We start from the raw sequence: 25,018 nt of genomic DNA, 5'->3' as shown, positions 1-25,018 counted from the left end.
TCATAATATCCATAAAGTCTTCAGATTGATTGTTTGTCAGACTAGCCATTCCTGATCCATTTTAAATGCAAAATATATGTGTATATATAACTGAGAAATATGGAATTTCTCATATTTGAAATGCAGGAACCAGTAAATCTCTGGACTTTTATTATATTTCATCAATTTAAACTTGATACTATTAAGTGATGAGATTAGTTTTGATTAATTTTATTTCTCAAGACAAAGCAGTTTCTGCCCTACCTGTTATAAAAAGACTGTTCTTAGTTCTTATAGTTCTTCTTATGCTTGCTCCTCCAAACAACAACCAAATGCTCCACACAGCGCAGTTACACAAGCATCTGAAATTAACTGGCTCTTCTTTCTCTCTCCATCTCATTAGCAAGTGATGAATATGCTGGATAATTTACTATAGCAGATCAGTAGCTTCTGCTTGCCTTTATAGGCGTCAGTGGTTTATTGTATTGTGCTCATTCTGACTGAAACAGTTAAGTATTGTTTCCCTAATAAACCAGCACACACGTAATATCTACATCTCCACCCTAACAAGAGTTTGACCTTCTAGTGTGAAGTACCCTGCCCAATCCTGAATCTCCGCTCTCTCCCGCTTTCGGGAGATTTTGAAACTTCCTTTTTGGGTCTGTCTGGCTCACCAGATGTTTCCTGAACCCACCGTGTTCCCAACTCGCTCCCCTCCCCGGTGGCGAAAAGGAAACAAGAAGGACGTAGAATGAGGGACTCTCTCAGTCACGCTCAGTGCAGCCAACTCTCACACAGAGACACCTGGAGTCCAACGACTGATGAAATCTTTTCTGTGCGTGCTCGTCCGCTACAAAGCTGACCAAGGCATACAGCAACTGGGATTCTGACTTTGGCTGCACTGACAGAAAACTCACTAACTCACCTGGACAGCATATATAGAATCACACACTGTATACTCACTCATTTTCAAGCTGCTCACCACTTTTTACTGTTTTTTTTTAGAGTTGTGTGACTTGCTATTTTACCTGGTTGAAAGCCAGTTGTTTGTCAGCTGGCAATGTCGTGGGACTGTGGTCTCAGGTACATGTTCTCAGTGTCCCCTGCGCTGCAGCCGGGCAGCAAGTGCATCCTGCACGACAAGGAGGACTTGTCCAGGCTGGAGATGGTCCAGAGACTGGCCAAGGATGGATGCCGCTTCCTGCAAAACCACAACAAAGGTCCAGAGAAGACGAGTGAGGTGAGATACACAATGCACGCTGCCGCCAACTGAACTTTTCTCACAACTTAAACATGCAAATGCACTTACATAGAAATGCAGCTATAGTGTGAAATGCTGCACTCTTTGATACACTTCACAGAATAGTTATCTTTGGCTTTGTTATAGTGGAAATATCAGACAAAGTGCTTATCAGATATCATCTTTTTGTAGTTATGAACCCTATTCATGCTTCTCCTTGAATATTCAGTTACAGTCCCTCACGGCTGTACTCTCTTTTTGTTTTGTTTTGCAAGCATTGCCTAACCATCCTTTCTCACACTCCCTGCAGTGTTCCATTAATCAAACTGATGTTAATTAGCCGTCTGTTTTTATTGGCCTCCGTACATTCCATTATGTCTCTGCTCTCAGTGGAGATTAGTGTTATCAGTTAGATTATGTGCAGATTAGAGAATGTTTCTTCATTATATGCAACTAAATAGTGTCTAGACTACTGCAAAAGAGATCTAAGTGTAATATTCATCATAAATTACTATTACAAAGGCACGGTATTTGTTGAATTCAGCAGCATCTAGGCATATTTACAGGTGCAGCTACCTACATTGCAGAAATTTAGCATATTTTTACTATATACTGATGTTAAATCAGTATGGGATCATCTTTACAATATCCAACAGAAATGAGTACACACCTGTGCAATACTGCTTCAAAGTCAAATGATTCAAAACTGAATCAGCTCTCTCATGAACAATTTAAAGCAAACACTATATTAAAAATACAGGCCCAAAGTAGAAACTTAAGCCAACAAAAGTAAACACACCTGTCACTGACACGCAATTTAGACAACCTGTGATCACTGAAACCAAACAGAGCACACCTGTGATTTCTAAGCAGCCTAACTGCATGAACATGGTTAGAAATGACTTGAGAATACCAGTTCATAGGCACATATCTGCAGGTCTGCATCATGGAATTAAAACATATGATTGTGAGTCTTCATGAGGATGTAACAGGATACAGGCACATCAGTAACCAAGTAAAACTCAGTGGAAGCACAGTTGCAGCAGTAATTAAGTGGCATAGAATGAGTCATAGTGCCACTAATCAGAACTGCAGTGGTCATCCTGCTAAAATGACGCCATGAACAGTGCGCTATTTTTGTAATGTAGCTCTAAAAAACAGACGGGCAGGTGCTTCAGATTTGGCACAGTAGTTAGCAGAGGAAATCAGAGTTGCTGTGACAGCTCAGACAGTGTGAAGGACAGTTCATAATGTGAATGTCTATGGATGGCATCCAAGAACAACACCCTTTGCTTGGTGTCAGCTTCAGAACTACAATATGACACGTTGCTAAAGTACATAAAAAGAAGCCTGGTGATTACTGGGAGAGCATTCTTTGGTCACATGAAAATAAATTTGTTGCGCTCAGAGGGGTTTCAGCATGTTTGGTGTGAACCTGCCAGGACTGCCACAGTGAATGCATAGTCCTGACAGTGAAGCACAGAGGTGGGAGTTTGATGATACGGGGCTGCTTGTGTGCAAAAAGTGTTGGGGAGATGACATTTAGAGATGAACCATGAATATCTGTGGATAACTCAAAATACTGGCTGACAGGATGACTTCCAGTCCGCAGAAGTTTGGCAGAAGGGGAACATTATAGCACAATACTGATCCAAAACAAACTGCCAAAATCACACAAGAGTTTCAAAAAAGAGGAAAATGCGAAAACTCTGACCTGGCCTGACTTGAATGCAATATAATGAAGAAGAAACGTAGAGTGACACAATTCCTCAGCTGAAAAAAGCCACTGACAATAACAGTCTGAAAAACTGTATATCTCTTGATTACTTTGTGCTACACTGGTATCTTCCATGCAGAGGAGAATTAAGTCTGTCATCAAAAGTCAAAGTGGGCATACAAAGTATTGGAGGGGGAAAGATAGAAAGATATGGATATCAGTAATGAGAGGTGTACAGGTTTCTGTTGCATTAAGCTCCTACTGTGGGGCCTGTATTATTAACATAGTAAAACTAAATTGTTAGTTTTTAATTTCATATCAAAGCAGTTGCCCTACTGTTCAGCCTAGAAATCATGCAATCACCGTAAGGACATACAATTTGTGCTAATTTGTTATTAAGCGATTTTGCACTCACTCAAGCAGTCCCACCTTCATCTGTCATTACTGAAAACACAGCTACAGGAACCTCACGTTCACTTGAACCTCCACTTTTTTAAAAACATTACATCTCCTGCAAATAAGCTGCGTAGGAGCCGCCTGATTGGCCAACCCTTTGGTGGGCTCTGCTTCTCCCTTCCTGCCAGCTGTGTCTGTGCGCTGAACTGTGAAACAATCGCAGGAAAAGTTGACGTAAGCTGGCCAGACCACCATGCCAAGACATTGTATGGCTTCTGGGTGGATTCCCGAACGTCACTTCTTTGACCTTTTCTCCATCACAAGGCTCCTTATCTGTGTTGGTATTCAGAAACAACCTGTCACCTACATTGAGCCACTGCCTGTGTGTCTAAATGTTAGAGCTACACAACACAATGCTCTATTTTCATTGTGTTGTTTTGGTGACGTACCCATATGTATGTCGAGCTTCTCATGTTCTGAATGTTAAAAAACATGAGTACACAATAGCACATGTGTGTATCATTTATAATCCCAGCGATGATGGCCACAAATGGTGACCTTCCATAGTTAATACTCGACATTATTCAGACACATGAATATTACGTGAGATTATCTAGGGAGTATTTCCTGATTATAGGATGCTTTAAAGTAATCCAGGGATGCTACAATGCACACGCTTCATTACATATAACTTATATGGGATATCTAAGCTCAGACATCAAAGAGTTTAGAAATCAGTTAAATCCCAGCTGCTGGAAACACGGGTGCTTAATATACAGTATGTCTGTTGAAGTGTGTGAGAGCCTGTTGTGTGGGCAAATCATAAATGTTATGCAGTTTCTTTTAATCTTGCTTCATAGTTCAGAGGCTATTCATATCTAATTTTACTCTAAATTAAGCTATAAATATAATAGTTTGGCTTACTCCACAGTTGCTTTCAATTCTTTAGAGGTAGCTGCACATCTGTTGTATTCTTACACAACATTATTTAAACGGCTTTATATTCATTTGCTCAGTGTATCTATTTACAGTACACGGCTACTGTCCCCTGCTACAATATTAAACATCACAGGAAGCACAAGAAAGCCTATATGCAAATATTTTATGTAACACGCATGCACTCTCGTGTACTGTATATAATCAGAGCTCACACAGTGAATAAGAATTTCACTGTTGGAGAAGATGAAGTGCATCAAAGGCTTCGTTGAAAACAGCACTGATGTGTGAATTATTCGTCTCCTGCTTGTGAGGAATTAAGACAATCCTGCACCCTGTCAGGTCTGACACCTTCCAGGTCTCTTTAAGTGTTTCATACCATGCGTGCCGGACCTGCTGCAGCAGCATAAAAACATGCAGACAGAAAATGTCCCTCCAGACAGCAGAATGCATCCCCTAAAAGAAACCCTGAAGCTGTTGGTGGGACGTGACTTTGTGCACGGACCCGATAAGTTGCTCTTATGCTGACGGTGTAGATGTTGAGGAGGATTTAAGTAACTCTGAGTCGAGGTCAGCTGGAGGCTAAAGTCTGAACTGTGCGGCTCTGTCTCATGAAGGTCATCCACGCTAGTGGTGTGACTGTTTGCTGTGTTGGGACACTGGTTACCACCAGGCCCAGAGCACGCTGAGCAGCAGCCTGCAGCAGCTGAAGCAGGATCAATAATTCATTGTGAGGAAAGGTTTGTTTGCCGTTTGACCCATTAGTGATACACTGAGACGTTTGGTTAAGTATATTCAGGAAGTCACTTTACTGTCACACTTACTGAGACAAAAATGGTGTTCTGGTATGACTAGAGCTCCAACTAACGATTATTTTCCTGACTAATCTATTAACTGTTTGGTCTCTAAAATGTCAAAAAATGATGAAAAATGTCCAAGATGATGCCCTCAAATGTTCTGGTTTGTCTTGAACCCTAAGATGTTCAGTTTTCTGCCATAGAGGAGGAATAAAACCAGTAAATATTCAGCTTTAAGAAGCTGGAATCAGAGAATTTGGACTTGTTTTTCTTTAAAAAATACTCAGCTATCTAAAGAGTTGATGATTAATTTAATAGTTGACAAGTAAACAATTAATCGATTTATTGTTGCAGCTCTATTTATAACTTTGATATTCAAAACACAAAGCATTCATCATGTGTTGATAACGATAGAAACACTTGTGCTTACGTTTGGGGGAATTCTATTCATTGTCTATAAAATGTAAGAAAATAGTCAACAATGTACAAGAAGGTGCCCTCAAATTTCCTGTTTTATCCAGAGACTTTCAGTTTTCTGTTATAGAGGAGGAAAAAAACCAATAAATATTTAATTTTGTGAGCTGGAATCAGATCAATTTAAAATGTTTTTCTTTAAAAATCCCCAACCTACCTAATAGCTGATGATTCAGTTAATAGTTAAGTAACTGATTGATCATTGCAGCTCTATTCATGACTTTGATGACGCTCAGAGCAGACAAGCACTGCATGTAAAGCAGAAACACCGGCACGAATCAGAGCAGCTTTATCTTTTTGGGAATTTTCTAGCCGTTTTCTTTTCGTCATGCTGCTACATTAACGTCATACTCTAAGTTCTGTGGTTGGATAACACAGCCTTTTCTTTTTTCTGTGTATATTCATGTGACTGTGAGGATATGGAAGGAATGAATTAATAAGACGTCACTGGATTTCAGCAGACATCTAAATGTTGCTTGGAGGCATGAATCACAGCACTAAAGGAACCGGGAGCAAACATTGCAGTTAATAGGTTTCTGAGGGGTGGAAAAACATCTTTCCTGCTTAACTGTGCAAGATAAAAGCTGCAAATGTTGCCCAGCTTTGGATGGACGCAGTTGTGCATCCTTGTTATACTAAATAACGCATGTATGCCATGTAAATACATTAATTTGTGTATCCATAGCATGCCTGTTTGTCCATATACAGACCACTGGTGAGCGGTAATGTGCCAGGAAGTCATGCTTAACTGGACGACCCAGGATGCCTCTCTGCAAAAGGCAATTAGGGCAGCAAACTGCAACCACTTCCAGCCTGTCTGCCCGGCTAATTGCATGAACAGAGGCTTGTGTTGCATTGACTGATGGGTGAGGAGAGGTGGGAGGAGGGGTGAAGGGAAGGGGGTTACTGATGCAGGATGCGTGCAGCATACAGTCAACTCCTCATTAAGACCAATATCACTGATCCAGACCCTCCGTTGTCAAACTGCCACCAGATATTATTATGCTTCATAGACAATGCAGCAATCTACATCTGTTTAGCATGTAGGCTTAAAAAAGGTCCATTTTAGATGCTTAAAAATATTTGAATGTCTAGCTTGTCCAGTTACTGTATGCACACTTATTACAATATGCATTAAACTAGAAAACAAAAATCAGGCACTCTTCTATTTGTTAAACACTGAAATTCTGCACACTTACATTAAAAGTAAAGAGTTAAAAAAATCTAAAAAAAAAAAAATAATAATGGTGAAAATCTGCCAGCAAGGGTTGGAAAAAAATTATGGAATTATGCAACATTCAAAAATTGCAAAAAATGTTGCAAAAAAAATGGCAAATATCTGTAAATAAATGATGCTTTTAGCTGATTTAAATACATCAAAACAGTGTCATGTTGTAAAAGAACAAATATTTGTGAAACTATTGATTTTTTTGATGTGGATGTCACAGTTTTGGCCTACTTTGTTGCAGTCAATATATAAATCAATTTTTTTCTAGTAATTTGATGAGATATTATCCGTAATTTAACAAAAAGGAAAACTCTGTGAAATAACAGTCAGTTTCTTAAAATATACAGTTGGAAACATTCTTTTGTTTTACAGTGTGAAACTAAGAAAATCCTTGTGCAGCACTTTTTACTGTCTTTTACTAAGGTTTTAATTTGATTAAGTAAAAAGGGAAAAGATGAAGCAAAACTGAAAGACAGTAGGCAAGAATTTATTTTTTAAAAATTATAAGTGGTAAAATGCTGCAACATTCAAAAAATGTAAAAACTGGAAATAATGGCTAATATCTGCAAATTAACAATGTTTGTAGCTGATTTAAATACAGTAAAACTATGTGATTTTACAGTCTCACATTGTAGAGTTACAAATATTAGTACAAATACTGATTTTTTTAATGTAGACATGGTTTTGGTCTATTTTTTGCAATTAATGTGTAAAAAAGTACTTTTTTCTGTGATTTCACTGCATATTATCGGTCATTTAACAAAACAGAAAAAAATCTGCAAAATAACAGTAATTTTTTTTAAAAAATATACTGTTTTTTAAAAAATGTATAATGTGAAAAAAGAAAATCCTTGTGGAGCATGTTTACTGTCTTTCACTGAGGTTTTGATTTGTATTGTGGTGATTGGGTGACATTGTTACTGTGTGACAATAAGAGATAAACAAAACTGAAAAATAGTAGGCAATCTGACACCGAAGGTAAAAAACAAAAACAAACAAACAAACAAAAGTGGAATACTGTAACATTCAAAACCTGTAAAAATGGTAAATATAATGGGAAATATCTGTAAATGAATTTTATTTCTACCTGACTTAAATACAGATAAATTGTGTGATTTGACAGTCACATGTAAAAGAAAAAAAATATTAGTATACACTTTTCTGATGTGAGCATTTATTAATACGTGAAATAATACTTTTTCAGTGATGTTTTAATTTGTAATGTGGTGATTGGGTGATGCTGTTACTGTGTGACAAAGCAAAAAAATGAGAGATGAAGCGAAACCGAAAGTTAGCAGTCATGAATTTCTCCCTCATAGCACCTTGTGGTGGTCATTCGATGAGGAAATTCAATGTGCACTGAAGCCAGCTGAACTCTGAACTCCTAAATTCATTGTTATTGTGCTCGGTTTAACCGTAGCACAGCTTGAAAACAGACCGCCCCTAGACACCAGCCGTAATTTAATAGGCTCTGCACATAAATCAGTAATTAAAATATGTGAGACTTTTATGTTAATCCCATGAATGGGCTCCGAAGATAAGGACTGAATAATGATGTATGGAAATTCTCTTTCATTTACAGTGCTGTGGCGTTGACAGAGCATTATGATGGAAATCAGCGGTGATTTGTGTGAGTGGGAGAAAGTACAGGGGGGAATCTCCTTGGTGATAACACTGTCTCTCCTCCCCCCCGGTGTGATTCTCTCTCCAGCCCCAGAGTGACGAGGCAGTCCGCTTGTGTCTGAGGGAGAGGGGCCACGATGTGCTGGTCCTCCAGAGAGTGTCGTCACAGCAGCCAGCCCTCTCTGCATCGGCCAGGGGAGGAGGGGGGAGAGAGGAGGCGAGGAGCAGGAGGTAAGCCTCTCCACTCTCTCTCTCTCTCACCGTCTCCCTCAGCACTCTCCCTCTCTCTCATCATTCTCCTTCTCCTGTCTCTGCGGCTCACACACACTCAACGATTGCATCACAACTCCCCTCACATACATTGAATACGTACAAGTGAGCAGCATGGGACTGTGAGGAGCAGCTCTGCTGGCAGCTTTTCCATTCAAGTCATCTGATAGCGAGCGGACCGGGAGACCTCAGTGGAGGGACAGACAGCAGCAGCAGGACTGAAGCAGCTGCAGGTGGATGGACGGATGGATGGATGGGTAAAGGGGTCATGCAGCAGTAACCACGGCAACGTTGCCGGCGTAAGGGCACGGGGACTCTGCAAGGATGGGATCTCGGCCGCAGCCCCCCAACCTGCAGCAGGAGGAGGGCAGGCTGCTGCACGCCGCCTTGGTGGAGCAGGAGGAGGACGAGGAGGATGAGGGGGGCTCCGAGGAGAGCAGCAGCGACGGCACCAGCCGGGCAGAACCGGTGACGGTGCCCACCTTTGACGTCCCCTACTTTCGCTACATAGATGACGAGGGGACGGAGGGAGAGGAGGAGTGGAGCAGCAGCCGCTCTCTGTCCTCTATTGAGGAGGACTCGTCCACTGACTCTGTCGTGTCTGATAGGTACGTGGTCGTATCAGGGACCCCTGAGAAGATCCTGGAGCATCTGCTGAGTGACCTGACGCTGGACGAGGACCGAGGGACGACGCAGGGCAAAGAGTCAGGTCAGCATGCAACTTAAATGTCATGAATTCTCATCCTGCTTGTCCTAAAATAACACAATATTTAACTTCATGACTGCAGCAATCTTAAGGTGGAGCTCCACTCATGTTTTCTCTGCTTGTGAAAGATAGATAGCAAGAGAAAAGAACTTTATCCTCTCCCCATCCATCTCTCTAGCAGATGAGCTGGGACAGAAGCCCCCTCTGGGCAATAACACAGAGCTAATCATGTGCCATGAAAGCTATTAAGTTTGAATCTGTCCATTTAAAAGCCTTTGACAGTCATAAACGCTGCTCCCATCCTTTGAGCGATGGTGTATCGTGCCGTCTGACATGCAGTCCAGCCTCACAGCGACAACAAATCAACACATTTCCTCTCATCCCAGCAGGTACTAGATAATGTGACACTGTTGCCAAGGCAGAGGAGACGCTCTGTTGCTGGAGCTGGAAAGATAGCTCGATGAGAAATGATGACTGGGAGCACAGGAGAGGGGAGGAAAAAAAGAAAAGGAGGAACAAGAAAGTGGAAACAAGCAGTTAAAGAAAGGAGATGCAGATTTTTTTGTTTTTTTTCCAGGGAGATGGAGGTGGTCACAGATGATCTCTCATCAGGATGGAAGCAGGCAAACCACATAGCAGACATCATTACTCATTCTGAAGTGGAAGTGAATGAAATTGATCTACATGTGCTCTCAGAGGTGTAAGACAGGGCATTTTACATGCACAGGAGAGTGATATTTTACGTTGAATCACCTATTTTAACTGCAATATTTGAGGATATAATGTCATTGTAGAGTAAAACATGAAGTTAATTAGTCCAATTATACTTTTAGTAAGTGTATTTGTCATAAAAAACACATCTTGGCGAAGTTTTGCTGGGCTCAGAAGGGCAATGCATTGATGATAACTCACTCATCATTAGTGCATCTTGAAATGAGTGTATTGAAGTTAATCCTCCATAGGGAACAGTAGACCAGAGGCTGATGCTGAGCGATGTCCCAGGGTCAAAGAGCCGGAGACCTGAAGACGATGAGTCCTGAGCAGCAATTGATCTGCACTCAGTAATGTTTAACAGTCTGACTCCTGGCAGCCTTGGGTCTCTCTCAGCGTGAAGTTGCTTTTACTGTAGCACTGCTGTCCTTGGAGGTTCAGCCGAGCAGAAGCATGATAGCATGAGATCCTTGATTTCATCAAAAAGAGATTTATCTGAGCATCCAGCATCTCGGTGCGTCTCTCAGGGACGGCTCAGAAAAACTGTGCAGCGACATGACTGATGTTTGCAGCACATTATTGATGTGTTTGTGACTTACATACAGCACAGCACATTAGAAAATCCAATTTTATCTCATTATGGCAGCACTTGCTCCCATATTTGCTCAACATTAAGAATGCAGAGGAGCCTTTCTGTCTTCCTGCAAGAGACGGCACTTTTCTGAAAAATCGCCACAGGCACGTTCGAGGAGAAGCAAATGTGAACCACTGCAGCAGCCTGTGCTGTGTGCATGTGTTAGCCTTTCCTTAGCATTGTGGGTTGCATTCACAAGTGTTCAGCATTGCCTTTCTTTCCTGTGCCCAATCTCTGAGTGCAGCTATTGATTCCTGCTCTGCACAGCTCGTACGCTGCACACTGCCAGCTCTGAAAAACATGTAATGGAACATTTGTGTTCCTAATGAGAGGATGTTCCAGCTCTTTTAGCAGCGCACCATGTGGAGAGATGTTGCTGCTCATTTACAGTCACAAAAACACCCCATTAAATGGAAGAAACATAAATTTCAAGCTCGATGATGGCTTCTGGTGAGTAAGTAAGCGACACACTGACATGCTTGTTTCAAAGGCTGCATTGATCAGTTTTACAAGTGCTTATTGAAATGCTAAAGGGATTGGCAGGTTGATTGACAAGTTGATTGATTTCACAGTGAACAGTGGCAAGTTAGGTCACCCAATCAATTCTGTAATTCCTCCGAAAAGAAATTTGCTTTGGCTTGTGTGCATGAATGCAGAAGTATGTGTGATGTATTTTGGATTTTTCTACATCCTACATTCACTTCTCTAATCCAACTATATGGATGGCAACTCAAAGTCTTAATAAATCAGTCCAACAAAGTGTTAAACTTTATTTACGAAGCACGGTTCATGAATAAATGTCTTCGGGTTATGAAAAAAACACATTCAGTGCAAAATTGTTTGTGTTAAATCCTTATCCAGCAGGGCAGCCCCCTTCTTATTTTTTTGCAGAGTTACTAGAAAAACTTTAGACTTGAGGTCAGAAAATTAAATATTTATTCTGTTTTCCCAACTTCAAAAAACTTGGAAACTGTAAAGCCTGGGGAGAATGTGAGCTCATGAGAAAGAGGTTCAGTAGGATAGCTTGGAGTAAATACGTAGCGGTGCACAGTGAATGTGTGTGCAGGCAGGTAGAGTGTAGTACGTGGGCGGGTTGGTGGTCCCTCCTGTGTTGTTTACCGGCTTGGTGTTGAGGTGTGTTACTGTATTCTTTATGGAAGCTGCGTGAGTGTGGAACCTCTCATAAGCAGTGAGTGATGCTTCCACAGCTGCGCTGCACGGATTAACATAATGATGTCAGGGAGTCCTGCGGACCAGAACGCACACAAAAGCCCGGGGAAGGCAGTGTGAAATTAAAGGGGAGAATTTACAATTCTGGGTCTGAGGCACATTTACAGAGGGGTTGAGAAGAGGTTGGCCCTAATAGGATTTGTAAAGCTTTTTGCTTGTGGCTGGGCATTATGTCTGGGAGTTAGTGTCCTTCTCTTTCTTTTTACGCCTTCCAATTTTTTTCTACAGTGACATTTTCTGAATTGCACTTTGAAAGCAATGCCAGATGGATAACTACTCATATTTTAATCAAATATCCCTGTGAGAAAGAGATTTGCGTGTGATTTTTGAAAGAGTCAGCCTTAATCTTTTTTCTTTTATCATGAAAAACCTTGAAAATTCAATGCTAAATGCACAGTGATGATGTCATTGGTGATCTGCTTGACCAGGTTGATTCGATCCATTCACAGAAGCAAATTTTCATGCGTAACCTTGGGAAGGAATCGCAGAAGGAAGGATACAGTAGCAGAAAGTGCACATTAGGATGATGGCTAAGCAGTATCAGATCGCTTTTTGTGAGCGAGATAATAAGAATGAAAACACAGACTTCATCAGAGGTCACAGAGTCACCTGACACATTAACATTACTGGCTTATCGCCGCTGATACAGGCGGCGGTGGCAAATGTGTGAAAGTGAAGATAATGCCAGTATAATGCCAGTAAGGGCTCATTTGAAACTTCTTGGAGCGAAATGGAACTGGAGACTCTTCCTTGAACAATATGCCTCACATTGTGTTGGCCTCCCAAATGTGTGGGCTTAGTGCTTGTTAACTGATATTTGACAGTAAAGAATGAGCTCTCCTTCCTGTGTTATTAAGGTGCAATCTGAAATATGGAACCCATCTCAATTAGAAGTGGAGCCCTACTGTATGAGCAGCTCAGTGGACATTAATCATACAGTTGTGAAGGTCACAAGTGTACCTGCCCTTCAGCATCCTGTAGAACAGAGTGAACCTAATGAGGCCCGGTCTACAATCGCTTCCCCTCCTCAGGGTGTTGCTTCTAAAGTTTTATTACTTGAAAATGCACCATTTTTTGCCCATTATCAATAATGCATTTCTCTTTGCAGATACACTTCTGGATGACTTTCTGCTAACCTACCCAGTGTTCATGTCCACCAGTGATTTATGTCAAGCTCTACTGGGCCAATATCCTTCAACACAAGCGAATCTATAGAAATGACTATGCATAATAACCATATTCTTGTGAATTCTGCAGCAGAAATAGATGTTTTATACAAAAGCGGGCCTGCTTTATTGACTCAGAGCTGCTCCTCTTCACTCAGCTGTGTTTATCCATCTTGTCACCTATCCCTAAATCAACACATATCCTCGCTCTGTTCATGCTGGATTGCGTGCTGCATTTCATGCCAACAAATATACAGTTTCCCACCCATCCTTCTGTTGCTGAAGCCTTAACCGAGTCCCACCTATTGCACCAAGCGGCACAGAGGCAAAGAGGACCGGAAAGAGGCTCTGGAGAGGAAACAAAAACTCCTGCACCTGGTGTCGCAGTGGATGTCTCTCTGCAAAGACTTCCTGAGAGAAGACGAGCACGTCAAACTCTTCATGAAGGTAGGAAACGCTGGGAACACGGAAAGGGGTGGAAACTGGGTGGGTGAGGTTAATACTCGAGAAATGAAAACTGACATTTCCTTCCAGACTTTGTATCGTTACGTGTTGGAGGATTCCTACGAACACCCAGCCCTGGAGAAGGATGTGGGGGAGCTGCAGAAGCTCTACCAGCTGCACCGCAGACAGTAAGTGACCAACTTCAAGAACTGATCATGTCTGGGTGTGTGCAGTATCCAGTATGACTGTTGGAGGTCTGAAAGGAAGCAGAGACACGCTGATCTCTGAATACAAAGACAGAGCTTCTTCTCTGCTTGGTGTCTTTCTTTAGATTCTCATCAATGAATCCATTCAGATAGTGACAAGTAATTGCAGTGTCCTGGGGATGTTGTGCTCAGAATGAAGGTCACTGAGTTCCTTATCTTTAATCAGATGAAAAAACGGAGGAAATTCTGCTGTCAGAGATGTTGCACGTCACTTGCCATGTGTGGATTCCAAGAATAAACAACACAAAGCGTGCATAGCGTACTTTCTGATCCACCACTTGTTTACTGGACTCTATTTCAAGCCAGCTGACTGTGAATGGCACCAAACACATGAGCATAATCGTGCATCTGTGTATAAAAACACTGTGATTCAGATCAGTGTGGCTTCAGACTTGTGCAGTCATCAAGTCATTATGCAATGTTGTTCCTAATCTGAATCGAAAATGAAGAAAAAAAAGGTCTCATTTAGATTTAAAATCTCTTTTACAAGAATGCCTTGGCCAAGACAGGCAGCAGCATAAATAACAAGTTAAAGACACACCAATATAAAACGGTTTAAATTTGTTTCACATAAAGATCAAGAATGCATTGCAGTTTCATAAAATTGCAAAAATACATGTCACAAGTCAAAAACAATGATCAAACAGGGCCAAATGGATTCATTCATACTATGTACATCATAATTCATCTGCTTCCAAGTCCTCTGAAGTGGCTTTGATTACATTTAGAGATCTTCTCCTAAAGATTCAGGCAATTTCGCAACTGATTCCAACCAACAGGAGCAGCATAATAAAACACAGTTTTCCCCGGCATATGGGAACAGAGAGCAGGAATAAATCCTGGCAGCGAAGACAACAGCTTCCTGTACTTTCTTGACTAATATAGATCCGTATATGAAGGAAGCAGACTAAAAATAGCTTTCTAAATGTGAACACATATGATTGAGTCTACGTATATACAAGCCAGACCATCTAACATAAGCACATAGAACTCAATGGTGAGTAGAAGATGTAAGATTTATAATAATCCTCAGTGCTCTGTAGTAGGCTGTATCCAAGGCACACAAGCATTGGGAGAAGGTGTGCATGATGTTGCAATAATCCAGAACAGACGTAAAGGTGGCAGCAACAAGCTTCTTCTTGGCCTTAAAAAATAGGTAAAAATTAATTCTAAAAGAAAAAAAATCCTAGATATTTATATTGGGATGCACACTTGATAGCACAGCCTTCAAAAATGTTGTAGCAGGGATTACTTAGTGGATTACATTGTGCATTAAACACTATCAGTTTTGTTTAGTCAATACTAAAAACAAGCTTTAAATCCTGCCAGCTGTAACTGACAAAGAGCCTGATTCAGTGTGCCAGTATAGCACAGTGTCATCTGCATAAAGGTGTAGAAATCTGCCTGCATTTTTATGCAGAATCTTTTCATAGTAAGATGTAAAGATTTTCAGTTTTAAACAAATAAACCACTTGTACGAGATTGATACACTGAACTGACTTGAGGTTTTGCCATCACACATACATGCACATATGTGTATCTGTAAAAAATGACTACAAAATGTAGCTATCACATAATGTGATACTACTAACAATTATCTTTCAGCTGTTGTGCCAAGTTTATAACCTCAATAAGACATTTTTTATTGTCACTCTAAATGTTTATGTGCAGTAAGAGACCAAAGTGTGCAGTGTCGTTATGTTTATTTATATTAAATGCATGGGCACCTGGGGTCAAATAATGTGGCTTTCTACTGCTCTGCATGTTCTGGAAGCAACATACTACAAATAATAATTATTAAATATGTATACATGTAATTATATGTATATGTATATATAGATGTGTGTGGTAATATGCAGGCATGCATGCATATGAGCACATATGGTACACAAACAACATACTCACTTGCACACAAGGCTGCATAAACTTTGTTGTACCACCATATACACTAAGTCAAACAAAGAAATTAATTTTTAATGTACATGTTCTTGCAAAAAAACTGATAATATATGCAGAATACCAGATTTAAATTAACTATTAAATGCAGCAAAACTAACTTTAGTAATATGAGTCCAGACTATTTCTTGTAGTAATCTAGTTCTGTATATCAGCCTTTAAAGTATTTTGTAATTGCACACTTATGTCCCATAAATAATTTTTGCTACAATTTTTGGTTAAATAACACGATATAAGCATCGCATTCCTTTTCGACGTTACAGAGTAAACAACCCTGAGTCACCAGACATATTGCCACACCCACGTTCCCCTCTTCCCCTCCCTCATCCTCCAATCAGATCTTCTCCCCAGGTGGAATCTCCAACCTGCTGCCCAGTAGAAACCAGTACAGATAATTCAACCTGCCTCTGCCTTATTCATGCTTCCATCCAGCTTCTATCCACTCCCGTAAAGCAGTGAACTTTGTGTGGGTGGAACTAGCTGACATACTCTTCTATTTATGAGCTTTCCACAATCAGTCCCACCCCAGGGGAGGACATGGTTGACTGCTTTGTGGCAATCTGCTACCGAGTAAAAAAGGGTGTCATTTTTTATAGAAAGAAGCCTCCCGTCCACTTCCATCTGCCCCAAGAAGCTCAAGGCATATGATTCTGAACGCTTAGGAATAAAACTCCATCATCATGTGGCTGAATAACTGAATAATTGTGGGGTTTTTTTAGGCGTAAAAGAGCGAGCTAGATCACACTCTGTGTTTTGACATGACAGTGGGAATCAGGTTTTTCATTAGAGGAGGATTGCTGCCGGCCTGTGAGAGGAGATCCCTTAGGGCAGGCTTTGTGCCAACATGCCTATTGTGATGCAGAGCCCAGTAAAAGCTGAGGGATGATAATGGACACGGGGCTATCCATCATGCTAGCCAGGACTAACCGTTGAGAATAGGGTGATTAAATGAAGGGATCACATTGGAGGGTCTAAAAATCTACAAAGCACTCTAATCTCTCCTTGACACTGAGCTTAAATAATGGTCTGAACCCAGCAGAGGAGTATATACTATATATAAACAATCACTTAAACTTGATTATAGACTGAAAGTAGGGGGAAGTTGATTTAGTGCAGCTGCAGTCTCAGGAAAACTAACAGATTGGTTTTTTTTGGGGGATAAAATGCAATTACTCCAATCATGCACTTCATTGATTTGATATTATTCTTGTATCTTCCAGTACGGTGGATGAATATTCCCCTCAAAGAAAGGTAAGAAAGGAAAAATCTTGTTTGCTTTCTTTAGAACAGTAAGACATAAAGGATTCCTCCAAATAGACCCTGCTGTCCTTTACGACTTCTCGGGTCTTGAGACTATTGTACTCACATTTCCTGTTCTGTATTTCAGCCGAAACGTTCACTGTTCTCATGACTGTGTCAAAATCCATGCATTTCCCTTCTCTTAGAGCAAAGCGCTTTTCCACCAATTGAGCCTGAAAGAGAACGGGCTGCAGTCCAGAAGCACACAGAGGGAGACCAAGGAAGGTAAGTCGTAAAACGTGTCGTTCTTCACACATTCCTCCCATCATACGGCGTTTCCAAAGAAAGCCAAGGGAGACGTTTAGTCTGAACTGGAGAACAATGGGAGGCTTTCCAGGGAATGAATGAGATGTTTGAAAATGCAAATTCCTGATGTGTGATCTCATTCGAATCAGCTTGTGCTTCTTTTAAGGGCATATTTGCTCAAATTTATTGAAAAAAATGGCAACACATGATTTGACCCGTCATAAACTCGACTCTTGATTAAAGGTTGATAAGCTGTAATCATTCCTACAGACTGAAATAGTTTGTTTTTTTGTTTTTTTTTCGTTTGCCAGTGCTGTGCCAGGTGTACATCACCATGGACTCATACCTAAGCATGAGGGTCCATGCTGGAGTAGTGGCCCAGGAGCTGGTGCAGGCAGCGGCTGAACAGATGGATGTTCCCCACGGGGAACTGGTGCTTGTGGCCGTCACTTATCCTGGAGGTAAATATCATTTTAACTAACCGCCTTGAGCACATAGCTGCTACCAAACACCCCAAACTGTAGGCTGTTGCTCTTCTCACGATGTTAAACAACAGTATTGCTGGTTATTGTGTGATGGACTAGGAAACGTGCAAAATCTGAACAACACTGTCTAGATGTCTCCCCAGTTAAAAGGAAAAAGCATTTACACTCCAGTAATATGAAGTCGGTATCTGTTATCAGTGACTGAAGTGACCGGCTACCTCAGAGCGGAGCCTGGCACAGAGAGCCTTATCTCTAACCACTGATAGCTGCTGACATGCTGCCTGACAGATTTTTAATGGTATTCTGCTGTTGGTGATATGTTTTCCTCCCTGCAGGTAGACTCCTGCTGCAGCCTCAGGACAGAGTTTTCTCCAGTTCTTTACGGTCGGTGGGGCGACTGCATGTCTGCAGGAAGGATCTCGGTGAAGTTCTGGTAGGAGTATATTTGGACTGTGCCACTTAAACTTCACTTTCAACCCTGTGCAGAAACAGTGTCTTCTAATATACAGTATATCATCTCAGATACAGACGTGCTTATCCAGCCTAGATGAGTTTTAAAGTCTTGCTCTATTGATTAATTGCACCTCTTTAAACTCATCTCAGTGTATCTATGTTACATATTTAGTGTGGGGTTTTTTCATGAAAATAATTCTCTAATGCCTTAAACTGTCTTAGATAACTCTACACGATTCATGAGAATGTGTCATTCTTTGAAGCCAGCACTGTAAAACTACACTACACTGTAAAACAATGTGTAATTTTACTACAATGTTCCTTTCAATTCTGCAGACTTTTTTCCCCCATATTTTGGAAATGGACAAATGTGCTATACAATTACAAAAATAGATTGTGAATTTACATGTCCAATATAAAATGATATTAAAACCTGCAACAGTGAAAAAAATTATACTTTTTAAAGATTTTTTGGACATTTATTGTAATCTCGTGAATATTTCAGTTTCATTTAACAGTTGAAACCATTAAATTGAAGTTCAACACCATACATATATTGCATTATGCATTGTCTGTCTGTCTAACACTGTAGGAAATGACCTTGTTTTTAACATGTAAATACACATCATCTCATTTAAAATGATAGCTAGGAAATGTATTTAAATTCTGGAAAATTGCTGTAGTTTTTGAGATAGTTATTTTCCATTATTTTTCAGTGTTTTTTTTAATATTAGAGTAAGTCAGTCATACCAGACATTGAGTTTGAAAATGAATAACGCAAAAAGCTGCATGTGCAAGTCGGCAGATCTGGATGTATGAAACCCCAGAACTCTAAATCTGTGCTTTTGAAACTGTCATCAGTAGACAGCAGTTTCTTGGTAGAAATCCTATAAAATCCTATAAAAAAATAAAGTTGAAATCTTTGGTGTGATATAACGTCAACAGAAAAGGTAAATATATGAACCGCACCCATGTCATGGTTTAACTATGTTTTTTGGTTTGTTTTCCCTTTACAGAACCCATTCACAGATAACTCAGAGCTGCAACAGAGAACAGCTCGTATGCTGAGTTTAAACACATGGGATGTTGCTGTCGCTCTCACCGACTTCGACCGGACAATTTTTGACTCGATGCACGAGGTTTGTCTCGCAGCTTAAATACTGTCTTGCTCTGTATATTTTCAAGGCCTAAGTGGTTTTAAAACACAACAAACATGATGCTGTTACAATCACACTCCCTGTTCTGCTGAACTGCTGCACGTATGTCGCTCTTATACAGCAAGAACTGGTCTACTTCATCTTCAACCGTCATGTAACCGGTAACCACACGATGGCTTTAGAGCTGCTGCTGCAACGCTGCAATGAAGTGCAGCTGTGGGTGGTGACTGAGGTGCTGCTGTGCTCAACACTCTGCAAAAGAGTCCAACTCATCAAGAAGTTCATCAAGATCGCTGCACAGTGAGTAGCTTCGTCCACACACTGGCTCCTCGAAACTGTTGGTCCATGCTGCACTCAGCCAGCTGTACTCTGAGGGGGTTAGATTTCTATGGGAATGCTGCCCCCTCCAGTGGTAAATCAATAAACTGCATCTCCTTCTGCGCTGTTGAGCCGTGCCCCAGGAAGTAACCGAATCGTGTGCTCCATTGATCTTTTCTAGCTGTAAGGCTCAGAGGAACCTCAACTGCTTCTTTGCCATTATAATGGGCCTGAATGCTGCAGCTGTTGGCCGCCTCAGTCAGACATGGGAGGTAGGATGTCCTTTTTATTGCCTTACTGGAAATGTTTTCCATCATTGCTACCTTTAATATCTGTAGCTGAAAAAAAATATCCTGTTATTGTCTCTGCAGAAAATACCTGGGAAATTCAAAAAGCTGTTTTCAGAGCTAGAGACAGTTACAGTAAGTGCACCTAATGAAAAACACTGTGTAAACTACACACAATAAACTGCACATGTGCTCTCTATATAACATAAAGCAATATAACCGCAAATACAAACCATAGCCTGAATGTGTGTGACTAACTCAGACAGATGCTTTTAATTTCTCAACATCAGGCGAAACATCAGGGGTTTTAGATGATGATTAGTCTCTAATGTTGCCATAATTCAGCTCCAACAAGGCATGCATGCACAGACACACACGCTCACCCCCAGAGGATTACACTCATTCATTTTGAAAACATCTTCACAGGATCCCTCGCTGAACCACAAGGCCTACAGGGACTCCTTCAAGAAGATGAAGGCTCCAAAGATTCCCTTTCTTCCTCTGCTACTAAAAGGTGCGCTTGTTATTCTGTCATGACTCTCTGAGCTGAGCACTGTAAGATATCTCTATCAGGCAGATTCCTCATGTAGAAACAACATTGTACCTCAAATACCTGTTGGCGAACACAGTGTTTCTCTCTTGCAGATATTACATTCATTCACGAGGGCAACAAGACATTTCATGACAACCTGGTCAATTTTGAAAAGCTGGTAGGTTCATGCATTTCTTTTTTTTTTTTTAACGCGTTGTAATCTTCTGCACAGAAAACATAAAGTAGTGCCAAATTTGAACCGTTATGTTTAATGAAGCCTGTCTTTCTTCGCAGCACATGATAGCAGAAATGGCGCGGCTCATCCGACAGTGTCAGAAAGATCCCATGGGTTTGTATTTAGATCACTCATCACTCATTTCATGGTGTGAGATAACCAGGGTTATTTTTGGACTTCTGGTCTACTTACAATCAGTGATTTTATGCCACTTTAACAAGCATCAGTATGACTCTTTTGCAAGAAAATTAACCAAATCTGTGAGTACAATCAATTGAATGCATGATTTTATTTTACTTTTTACAATGTTCCTTCTTAGTACAAGTGGCAGAAACAGATATTTTTTATAGGACTAGCACCATGTTTCAGCAAATTTATGTAGGCCAAACTGTCATTTTTTTGGTCACTCACTCTTATCATTTGCTTGTGCAGACAAGACTGCCAACTTATATACAGTATAATAAAGACTGTATGTAACCCTCATTTGATTAAATATCTGACACAGTTGCTAAAGTTCTGACTTTTAAATTGTTAATTACAATCTAAGGTAATTACAACTTAAATTACATATATGGCAAAAGTATATTTGCTGGGATCTCGCTGTGATCTATCCAGCTTTTAGCTTTGTTCTTTTAATTGCAGGTTCTGAGTCTGTTTTGCATTGTTCAGCATTTTGTATGTCGTTTTTCTAGTGCTCTTTAAAGTAGGTTTTATCTGTACAGTTTTTAAGATCCTATGCATGAGTTTCAACTAAATCCACAGCTAAACCTAAATCATACAAATGCAAACTAATAAAAACATACAGATTTCTTATTTACATATAAAATTGTGTATTTTTTAAAACTGTCTCTACAGAGGATCTGCTTGCTTGTATGCGGTTGAATGGGGTGATTAAAATGCATCTGCCACAGAGAAAATGTTCTGTAAAAGAAATGTATACTGCAACTATTACAGTCTTTTTCACCAAGGCTCACTTAAATCAATCCTTAATATTCACTGCGTCCTTCTTCTGTGGGCATAGGAGATATTGTGGCTGCTGAAACTTTTTCATTCTCCCTCCAGGAAATGCAATCCCCCAGAAGAGCAGCTCAGACGTGCGAGCCTACATCGACTCCCTTCACATAATCGACAATCAGCAGACTCTGTTCGAACTGTCACACAGGCTGGAACCTCGAGCTTAGAGAACAGCTCCTACTGTTCTTCCCACTGTGTCAGCCGCTACGTCGGATCGCCAAGGAACAACCTGTCGCTGTCTCATCTTTCTATCTCTCAGGACTCGGTCAGCAATCACGGGAACTCTGCATGATCTTGGCCGACCACAGGAGGGAGCCATGCAATCAGGAGACGCTCACCAGAGGCGAGCAGGAAAAGACACGTCTTCGGTTAAATGCATAAATGTTTGCAGAGATCCACAACAGTGTCGCTCATCCAAAGCACCTAAAAGCAGTCGCAGCCAATAACACCCAACTGCAGTGCCGGAAGTTTAACTCCACCTTATGGTGCAGCAACAGCAGCAGTTTTGAGCGGCAGACATTTATCAATATGCATTAGTCTGAGTATCCAAATCCAATGTTTTGTGTCTGGAGCAAGAGGATGTTACAGCTTCAGGACCACAATTGTAAAACTGCATTTTTAGGACCTTTGTTTGTTGCAACAGCGCCACCAACTAAAGGGGATGATTGCTACAGTGTGCAACTGATAGTTTTAGATGTTTACCACACCCAAAACGCTACTTTGTCTCCAAGAATTTACAGTTTTAAAGGTTTAACCAACTCAAATAGTACTTTCTAACTTATGAGTTATGGTTTTCTAGGTTTATTCCATCAAAAAATGCTACTTTGTGACCCCGTAATTATAGTGTTAAAGGTTTACTCAACCCAAATATTACTTTCTAACAGACAAGTTATGCTTTGAAAGGCTTATTACACACAAAATACTACTTTCTGACTACGTAAATATACAGATTTAAAGCTTTAGTTAACTAAAATAGTACTTTCTAACAGAGTTGTGGTTTAAAGGGTTTATTTCATCCAAAATACAACTTTCTGTGCAAGTATTTATAGTTTTATGGGTTTGTTTCTCCCAAATAGTACTTTCTAATGAACAAGTTACAGTTTAAATGGTTATCACACTCAAAATACAACTTTCTGTCCAAATACTTATAGTTTTAAAGGTTTATTCCATCCCACAATCTCTCTAGTTAGTTTGTTTTTAATGTCTTTGTGCGAGAAAAGTCAGCTTCCCTTAGAGTAAATAAGTAGTTGCTATGTTTTCTGGCCCAAAAAGATATAAATGAAAAACAAGGGCCCTAGAAATGTGGTCCTTCAACTGTTATAATGGAAATGTAGCCTCCTCTGCTGCAGACACTCCTTTCAGCAGGGACAGGAACAAACAGCAAAAGGAAAAATGCATATATATTTGCATAGATCCATGAATATGCACCTGAAGGCAGTTCCAGCCAATACAATCGAACCACAGTGCCACAAGTTTAACTGCTACAACAGCAGCAGACGTTTATCAACACGCCTAAATCTGTGGGTCCAAAACTGCTTCTGCTGTTGTTCCTTTTTCATCCTACAGATGGCAGATGTCAGCAAATACAGAGCTGATTTAACCGTGACACTACAGTAAAAAGCTCCCCTTTGTGGAGAAGCTTCCATCTAATCAAACGCTGTAGAAAACAAATACAGTATGTGTGAATAATTCCTACTCATTAGGTCCCATTAGATCAGAAAATACAGATTGGCTTATGACACATCTTCTTCAGACAGTGTTCATCAGAGATCTGGCTACTTCATCAGATTTAACCAAAGAACAACTCCGGCTAAGAAAATCCTTCACACACACACTCCTGTGTTCTCGACACAAAATCCACATGTTCTCGTTGCCAGATGTCAGACTCCTGAAGTGAATCACTACACCGTATGCACAACAAGCTGATGTCTTACTGAAATCAAGATGACAGAAATAGTGAAAATGATTGTTAAATATTCAACTCATTTTCCTTGTGTATTTTTTCATTGCAGAACTCTCTTACCATACAGTATTTTTATTATGTAACCATAAAGTGCAGTGTATTAGATGAGACATACAGAGTGTATTAGTGAGGAAACTAGAGGTGAATATATGGTTGACTGTATTTTAAAAGCGTGTGAGCTATAATTATGTATGTCAGTGCCAAATCCCATAAAAACAGCCATTCAAATTGATGCTAATTGCTCCCCTTTTCAAAGGATCTCCATCTATGTAGTTGAGCTGTGGACAATCAGTTAATGAAGAAGCACCTATACTATTACATCACTGTATTTGGTCTTCAGAGTTCATATTTAAACAAAAAACTACTTTTTTTTCTCATATTTTGTCTGATTAACCGCTTAGATGATTTTGGTTTGTGGTACTCAGAGAAATTAGCATTTAAAAACATAACTGGTCACTTTTATCTTGATAAATATATAACTTTTATTATGTTTTTTGGGGGGGGTTAAATGTCCATGTTAGTTAAGAGCAACAGCTAAATCAAACACTACAGCACCTTCTGGACAAAAACAAGTAGAGACAGCTGAAGAAAAACAGAAGCCATTTGCTCCTGTGCTGTGTGTAGTAACACTATTGTTAAGTTATTGTCAGATTAAGTTAGGCCAACTTAAAAAGGCATTGTGAAGTGTTGTAGATGGAAAATTGCATTGTATTTTTGACCTTTTATTTGCCTATTTTTTAATTTAAAGCCCACAGTCATGATCTTCTTTGAACTTTTATCATCAACAATGTACAGTTGATTCTATTTATACTGTGTATATATGTTGAAATTGAGGATATGGATATTTATTTCCTTCAGAATTATTTATTTGCTCTATAAATACTTATTTCAGTTCAATGTTGGTTTTTTTTGTACGCACCATTTCGGCTGGTCTGCATGATATGTCGAACCATGGACTGACCACCAGTGTCAACTGTGCATGCAATAAAACATTTTTCATCATCATGAGATGGTTATTATAATAGATATAAGTATGAGGTGGTGCTATTCAAAAGACAAATGGTGCTAGAATTCCACATAAACACAAAATGCAGACATACGTTTCTCTAATGTATCGTCATTAACTTCTCATGAATTGTTGTTTTTAATATAGACGAAGAATCAGACAGACATGACTCATAGTCAGATCATACCAAAATGTATATATAGGAATCTACAAAGAACATCAGGTCAATGGGATAAGAAGTGGAGGTGTT

General features: G+C 40.1%; 1 protein-coding gene across 2 annotated transcripts; it reads left to right on the top strand.

Moving 5' to 3' along the window:
• The first annotated feature begins 747 nt into the window (after positions 1–747).
• On the top strand, positions 748–24,767 carry LOC111588874 (rap guanine nucleotide exchange factor 5-like). 2 transcript variants are annotated; one of them, XM_023299464.3, is made up of 18 exons: positions 748–1,219; positions 8,479–8,621; positions 9,269–9,369; positions 13,050–13,128; positions 13,410–13,554; positions 13,642–13,739; positions 16,994–17,024; positions 17,219–17,297; positions 17,630–17,779; positions 18,139–18,236; positions 19,273–19,395; positions 19,535–19,713; positions 19,913–20,003; positions 20,103–20,153; positions 20,445–20,532; positions 20,664–20,728; positions 20,845–20,899; positions 21,848–24,767. In XM_023299464.3, exons 1-18 carry the CDS (start codon positions 1,040–1,042, stop codon positions 21,964–21,966), a joined length of 1,875 nt encoding a protein of 624 aa, XP_023155232.1. In that variant the 5' UTR covers positions 748–1,039; the 3' UTR covers positions 21,967–24,767. The 2 variants fall into 2 exon arrangements, with proteins under 2 accessions (XP_023155232.1, XP_054869561.1); XM_055013586.1 differs by lacking the exons at positions 748–1,219; positions 8,479–8,621 and having other exon boundaries at positions 8,628–9,369.
• Positions 24,768–25,018: the final 251 nt, after the last annotated feature.

Source organism: Amphiprion ocellaris, chromosome 9 (genome assembly GCF_022539595.1).
Source record: "Amphiprion ocellaris isolate individual 3 ecotype Okinawa chromosome 9, ASM2253959v1, whole genome shotgun sequence".
NCBI lineage: Eukaryota > Metazoa > Chordata > Actinopteri > Pomacentridae > Amphiprion > Amphiprion ocellaris.
Note: the sequence above shows the minus strand (reverse complement) of the source record. Positions and strands in the feature narration are given on the sequence as shown.

Bases quoted from the DNA above. Each gene is read 5' to 3' on its own strand.
- LOC111588874 (XM_023299464.3), top strand. From the start codon at position 1,040: ATGTCGTGGGACTGTGGTCTCAGGTACATGTTCTCAGTGTCCCCTGCG. The intron at 13,129-13,409 runs ATATCCTTCAAC...ACCGAGTCCCAC, and splicing joins TGTCAAGCTCTACTGGGCCA to CTATTGCACCAAGCGGCACA. The intron at 17,298-17,629 runs GTAAGTCGTAAA...TTCGTTTGCCAG, and splicing joins ACAGAGGGAGACCAAGGAAG to TGCTGTGCCAGGTGTACATC.